The sequence below is a fragment of the Leishmania braziliensis genome, chromosome 10 (genome assembly GCF_000002845.2).
Source record: "Leishmania braziliensis MHOM/BR/75/M2904 complete genome, chromosome 10".
Lineage (NCBI taxonomy): Eukaryota > Euglenozoa > Kinetoplastea > Trypanosomatida > Trypanosomatidae > Leishmania > Leishmania braziliensis.
In genome coordinates this window covers 141,068-148,021 of record NC_009302.2, presented here as the reverse complement: position 1 = coordinate 148,021, position 6,954 = coordinate 141,068, and the positions used below count along the sequence as shown (strand labels likewise).

At 60.9% G+C, this 6,954-nt stretch overlaps 2 protein-coding genes across 2 annotated transcripts; both read right to left on the bottom strand.

Moving 5' to 3' along the window:
- Positions 1–1,974: 1,974 nt before the first annotated feature.
- LBRM_10_0370 (putative folate/biopterin transporter) lies at positions 1,975–4,017 on the bottom strand (the record flags this gene model as incomplete). Its single annotated transcript, XM_003722912.1, has 1 exon — positions 1,975–4,017. One exon carries the CDS (start codon positions 4,015–4,017, stop codon positions 1,975–1,977), a length of 2,043 nt encoding a protein of 680 aa, XP_003722960.1.
- Positions 4,018–4,755: 738 nt separating this feature from the next.
- LBRM_10_0360 (conserved hypothetical protein) lies at positions 4,756–6,180 on the bottom strand (the record flags this gene model as incomplete). The annotated part of the gene is made up of 1 exon (XM_001562756.1): positions 4,756–6,180. One exon carries the CDS (start codon positions 6,178–6,180, stop codon positions 4,756–4,758), a length of 1,425 nt encoding a protein of 474 aa, XP_001562806.1.
- Between the last annotated feature and the right edge of the window lie 774 nt (positions 6,181–6,954).

Below are 6,954 nucleotides of genomic sequence, written 5' to 3'. Positions count from 1 at the left end.
ACAGGAAGATAAACGCACACGCGATGTTCGCCGACGACTCTTTTGCCGGAAGGAGGCCGTAGATCAGCGCGAAGGCACCGCCGGCGACGCAGGACACGAACATGTACCAGCGCTTCGTGTAGCCGAGGAAGGCGAAGCCGTCGCAGAGCATCGCGGTGAGGGCCTTGATGGACCAGCCCATCATCGAAATCGAAGAAAGGCGCTGATAGCGGGCAACGTCGATGCCGTAGCGATCAATCATCATGGCGTACGTCTGGCTATACAGAATCTGATCTGCGATGCCCTTGCACATGAAGTAGCACCCGCCGAGCGCGACGATGACCTTTGGTCCGTAGCCCTCGACAGCCTCACCAAAGATCGGCACCCGTCGCAGCCACGAGCACGTGGCGAACAGGGACGCCGCCTCGGGGTGGATGTACTTGCCGCTGTTTTCCGTGACGGCCGCCACCGGCACCGCAGCTGCTGCGGCCTCGGTGTCAGGCGTGACATGGCTCTTGCGGCTCTCAGCTGGATCTGTGCGGAGCATGTCTGTCAGGTGTTGGGAAAGCGGCGCCGAACAGGGGGTGTGGGCGAATATGATGAAAGTGGGGTGGTTGTGGAGGATGTGGTTGTGGGTGTGTGGGGGGGGGGTAGTGCTAGAGAGACGACGACGACAGGGCGACGGCAAGAGAGTGACTAGGCGGGCAGCTGAGTAGGGTATGGCGGGTGAAGAGGACGCTGCCACGGGAGGAGCACATACGAAACTACGCAAGGGAGAAAGACAATCTGAGGTTCTCAAAAAATCTGACGGCTATGTGTTCGGTGGATGAGGCCGGCGAGGCAGAAAAGGGGAGCTCGGGTGGTTAGAGACTGTGCCAGTGTGTGTGTGTGTGTGTGTGCGTGTGTGGCGGCTAGAGTGTCACGCGGTAACGCTGGGACACATGCGAGAGCAGTCAGTCAAGGTCGAGGTCCGTTGGCGTTGGGAGTACGACAGATGAGGAGGAGCAGAGTAAAAGTGGAGAGTGAGTGATGAGCGAGGCACTTTCCTGAGTGATGGCAGGGAGAGCGAGAGGGAGGCGAGATGAGGAAGGGGGACATTCCGGCATCCTCCGCCGCATAAAATTCCTTTTTTTTTTTAGTTCCACGCGACCATCCGCTGCCACCCCCCCTCCACCCTCCACCCCGGCCTGCCCCTCACACAGGCCCAGCGCGTGGTGCACAGCAGCCGCAGACACGCGTTACGGCAATGCGCAGACCCAGCCGCCTGAGCACGGCCCCTGGCCCGAGCTTGACCCACCCTCGCCTCGCCGCCGTGCCCGGCATGCTGGTCGCCACGGCCACGTGGTGCACCCCTCGGGGCGGCTCTGGTGCCCCACGCCAGCAGGCAGCAAGGGCCGGGTGGGATGCGTTCGAGTCACGCTGGCACAAGCGTGCTCACTGCCGCGAGCCGCTTCCACGTGGCGCCATGCACGACCTCACCGCCGACACCAGCGGCGAGGCGTCGTTCTGGCTTCGCTACGCCGTGGGCCCTTGACTCCCGCACCGCCCGAGGTGGTTCGGCATTGGCAGGCAGGGAGGGGGAGGGTGCGCTGGACCCCCGGGGGTGCCGCGCGTCAGGGTGTCTTCGCCATCACTGAGGGCATAAAAGAAGCGGTGCTCAAACGACAAAAGTGAGCAAAGCGGCAATGGGAAGGGGGCACGTGGCGGAGGCTTGTCACCGGAGCCGCCGATAAGAAGAGGACTTGAAAAATGGGACCCCCACACGTGAGCACGCAGGTCAAAGACTGAGAGTCGGGACCAGTGCGTCGTGTCTCGAGCTGAGCAGATCTGAGCGGACATGCGGGTCTGGGGTGCTGACCTGCAGACGTCTTTTGGACTGCGTCCCCCGCAAAGGAGATGATCAACAAATGAACCCACAAATGAACAGCGTGTTCACGCTTTGGGTGCCGCTGGCTGGTCATCCCTATACCCGCTGACACACTTTAATGATCAGCATTAGATTTCCATCCGCTTTACATGGCCATCCTGCGCCACAGTTGCCTTGGCACACTCAGCCGAGGCGGGCAGTGGAGACGAAAGCTCTCCCGCTTCGCCAGCCATCACCTCCTCGCCCACCTTCTTACGCACCACTTTGCTGTCGATGTCGATGTCATCGCAGATGCGCCCCTTTGGTAGCAGCAGAGACAGAGGTAGCACAAGCGGAGGCGCACACACATTGCACACGAACAACAGCAGCGGCAGGTTGTCAAAGTTGCACCTGGAGCCGTCATCCTGCATCTTGAATACAGGCAGAGCGTACTCCATGAGGATGGCGCCGAGGGATGCAGAGGTAGAGTGCCCGAGGCTCGCGAAGCCGGCCATCAGGGCGTACACGACGCTCTCCGAGCCGCGAGGGCACAGGCGCGACACCAACACAACCATCGGCATGTAGCCAAGCATGTAGCAGACCTCGCTCACCACCGCCGCACCCCAGATGTACATCGCATGGTCCGGGATACCGATGTACAGGTTCCAGCGCTTCACCATGATGATGTCCGTCGTACCACCCAAGACCTGCGCAAACGTAGTCACGCAGAACGTCAGGCGGTAACTGCGCTTCGAGAAGATGTAGTTGAAGGCTGTCACACCAGCCAGACCAGCTACGTTGCCGATCACACCAGCCACGGTGTTGTAGAAGCTGTAGCTGAAGTTGGGCAGGTTGCCAGGACAGTGGTTGCTGTTCAGGTAGAAGGCCATAAGTGGGCTCGCAATGTTGATGTACACAGCCTGCTGCAGATAGCCGAAGACGTTCGCCTTGGCAATCACCAGTGGCAGGGCCCAGAAGGAGGAGCAGCAGCAGATGGTCGACACGACGACGCACGCCATCAGCAGGCCCAGCGTGTCGGCCAGGATGTTGGCGCACAGCATCGCAATGACGGCGCACGTCATGACAGCGCTGTACACGAAAATCTTCCAGTTCTTGGAGATCACCTCGGTGTTTACCTCGAACAGCCCGAGCAGGCACGGCACCGGCGGCTTGCCGTAGTACACCTCGCCGTCGGCCACCGCTTCGCTGTCATCGTCGTAGTAGTCGTCCTGCACGAGCGCGCGGCTGTCGTGGAGGCCGTCCGGCACGGCAGCGTCCACGTCCTCATCCGAGTGCTGCGGGCTCCTCTTCCCCTTCGCGGCCACACCCGCCTGGCCGTCGGTCCCCGACTCGAGGCCCAGGCGCGCACGCTCCCGGCGCGTCTCCTCCAGAAGGTACAGCGCGTCCTCGGAGCGCAGCACGCGGTTCTTCTTCTCCCCGTACCAGTTGAACACGTAGACCACACAGGTGGCCATCTGCAGGGCGGCGGACACGAAGATGCTGATCTGCGGCTTGCCGGCATCCGCCAGCGGGCCGTTCATGATGGTTGCCACCAGGGCGCCTGTCATGATCCAGAACCAAATCCAGCTCACCATCGCCGGGCCGGGCTGCGGGTTCTGGCGCATCAGGCGACTGTAGTGGCCCTCCGACAGGATGTCCACGTTGGCCTTGCCCCAGCTCGACAGGAAGATGAGGGCGGCTGCTACATCGGCCGACGACTCTTTTGCCGGAAGGAGGCCGTAGATCAGCGCGAAGGCACCGCCGGCGACGCAGGACACGAACATGTACCAGCGCTTCGTGTAGCCGAGGAAGGCGAAGCCGTCGCAGAGCATCGCGGTGAAGGCCTTGATGGACCAGCCCATTGACGAAATCGGAGACAGGCGCTGATAGCGGGCAACGTCGATGCCGTAGCGATCAATCATCATGGCGTACGTCTGGCCTGTCAGGACTCTATCTGCGATGCCCTTGCACATGAAGTAGCACCCGCCGAGCGCGACGATGACCTTTGGTCCGTAGCCCTCGACAGCCTCACCAAAGATCGGCACCCGTCGCAGCCACGAGCACGTGGCGAACAGGGACGCCGCCTCGGGGTGAACAGTCTTCTTTGCTGCCATGGCCCCAGCGTTTTTGTGGTGGTCGAAGCGACTCTTTTCATTAAGGTCGCCATCGTGGGTCTGAGCTTTCGCCATCATGAATTGCTCTAAAGAGGCAGTGGGGGGTTGCTCTGGGTGAGGAAGAAGAAAGAGGGAGAGAAGGGAGAGCCGATAAGGTACAACTTGAGTTCCATGAAACGTCCTAGCCAGTTGTGCTTGTACTTGTGGGTGTTGCTGCTGTTTAGGGTGTGTACTGCACCCTCAGATCTCAGCGGGCAGCAAGCAGGTGTGCGTGTGTGCGTATGATCCTCTCAAAACGAAGGGAGTGCAGGGGAGGAGGCGGAAGGACAGAGGGGAGGGGGCTAAACAGAGGAGCTAAGCATGGAGTTACGCGCAAGTTGCGCACCCCCCAAATGAGTGTGACATGCCAGGCGGGGCTTGAGAGACTGTGCGCATGTGCCTGTGTGGGGGGGGTGGAAAATGCCGTGACAAAAACAGAACTAAGCAGAACTAAGCAGCTTCCGTCCCTGAAGGCCTCTGTCGCCCTCCTGCCGACTTTCCTTCGCTCAAAGATGGGCGAGGCAGGGGCGGGAGGCGGGCGGGAATGTGTGTGGGTGTGCGGGTGTGTGTGTGTGGGGGGGGGGGGGGGGGGGGGGAGGCCCCTGCCAGGTGATGCGGTGAGTTAACGGCGCACTTTTCATTGACGTGCCTTTTTTTGTTTTCTGGTCAGGACGGAACACACACACACACACACACACCCACCCGCCCACCCGCACACACACACAGAAGGGAGGGAGGGGGGGGGTGATGGTAAAGGAAGCGATGCGGGACCCTCCGCTACTCTCGTACGTGTCCCAGGGCAGCTGTGGGGACGCCGCTGCGCTTGTCGCGCCCGTGTGTCGGCCGCCCTACCTTTGCATCCGGTGGCGGCGCATTGGCGGCCTTGGGCGAGCGAGTCGTGGAGTGAAGAGCCTCCATGGCGGGGCGATTGCTGCTTAGCAGCTGCTGCTGTGCTTTACTCAGCGAACGCATGTGCAATGCGCACTGCACCTCAAGAGCTAGTACTGCGCTAAGTACTTCCACTGTCTGTAGCGCACACGGGGCTGTGGAGTCGCCAGGCGAAGGAGATGGGCGGCTGTCAGGCACATTGCGCAGGCACGTCGCCACAGTTCTCAGTAGCTCAACGTCGCCTGGCACCGTCGCCGTTGTGCTCAGCGTCGATTCGGTCATCTTGACAAGCAGCCGCATGACAAGTCGAAGGCTGCCAACGAGCTCCTCGGCGGCACTAAAGTTCTGTGGCGAAGCCATCAATGGAGTTCGCGTGTTTGTTGTCTCTCTCGCAGCGGGGGCCTGGGCTGCAGACGAAATGGCTGTCGAGCCCTGGCGGCGGCGTGGCATCACAGTTTCATTCGCCAAGGCGATCCACTCCATATCCGCAGGGCCCACCTCTACTTCCTCCGATGACAGTGCGTCGCTGACGGTGGTGGCTGAGACGTAGAAACAGTCAAAGGGCAGCCGCACCGCTACGGGGGACTGCTGAAGACTGGGCGCAGCGGTGCCCGTTTCGCTGGCAGCGCTCGTCACCTCCTTGTCGTATACTACCAGCAAAACAAATCCCGTAGCCGTCGGAGGCAACAGTGCGGTGCTGCGCAGCAGCTGTTGGACACAGTTTGCGATCGCCACGATGCCACCCACATCCCCTATTGCCTCGCCCTTGGCCTTCTTGACAGCACTTTCAATCGACAACGGAAAGCCGTCTCCGTCATCGCCACCTCTCCGGTGCGTCGTGCTCGTCCACCGTGAGCCGGCACACACCACGTAGCATCCTACCACGTCCAGCTCAGGCATCACAGCGTTGAGCTGCTCGCGGTGCTTCTGCACCCCTGGCCAGTCAGTGTCGTCTCTGAGTACGCGCTTAAGAAAGGTAGCATCTCCAGAAGCCGCCACATTCACTGCCACACCGTCAGTCGGCTGCAGCCGTAGCGGAAGCTCGAAGGAAGCGGAGAGCGTCGTGGTGATGACTTGGCTGCTGCCACCAGCGCCGCATGTGCTGGCGTCAGAAGGACCGGACGCTTTCGTGGTCCCCATCAGCAAACCTGCAGTGGACAGGAAAGCGGGGGCCGGAGGGGAGGCGGCGGCGACATCAGGAGTGTTCCCCCTTTTCTGCGACTGCAGCTGTTGCTGGTGTTGTAGGCCTACCCGGGTCACGTGATCCACGACGCTGAGAAGTACCAAAGGATGCACTGTGATGGCGGCCGGCATCTCGCTGCCTGTGGATTTGTGTTCTCTTTCTCGCGTGGTGGAGAGTGGAGAGAAAGACAGAGAGGCGGAGGCCGGAGGGGGGAGGGAGGAGGGGGGAATGGATGTGCGCGAGAGACGTCTAGCGTTGTTTTTTGCCCGCTAGAGGGATCTCTTCGTCTGTGTGGGATGACAGAAGCCCGAAAGAGAGCGGGTGAAGGAACTGGCGACGAAGTAAAGCAAAGCCTACAGTAAAGATCACCCCCCAGAATAGCTGAACAGAAGACGCGATAACCCCCCCTCCCCCACGTGTGAGGTGCGTAGAGGGACCTCTGTCGATGTACGCGGTGCACTTCTACACATGCATAGACGTCACCTCTTGGCCCTGACGTTGGTAAAGGTAGCAGAAAAGCCAACGCAGTTACTTCAGCTAATGTGAGAGACACGGACTGTGGCCGAGGCAGCGGTATTGCACCACTAAATGGCGTCGAGGCAGTGATGGAGGTAAACAGGGCAATAAGCTGACGGCTGGTGAGGGGTGGGGTGGGCGGAGGTGTGCGGTTGGCTCCCTCGCCGATTATTTATTTTCTTCCCGCTCTTCGGGTTTTGTTGTGGCGGCAGAAGTTGAGGATGAGAGGGGACGCCGTGCTGGGGACCGCCTGTCTCCCTCCCTCCCCTCTCACCGCCCCCACCACACCACCACCACACCACACCACCACCACACCACACCACACCACCACCACACCACACCACACCGCTCCCCAATTCCAGAAAAGAACCGCAGTCAGATGAATTCTG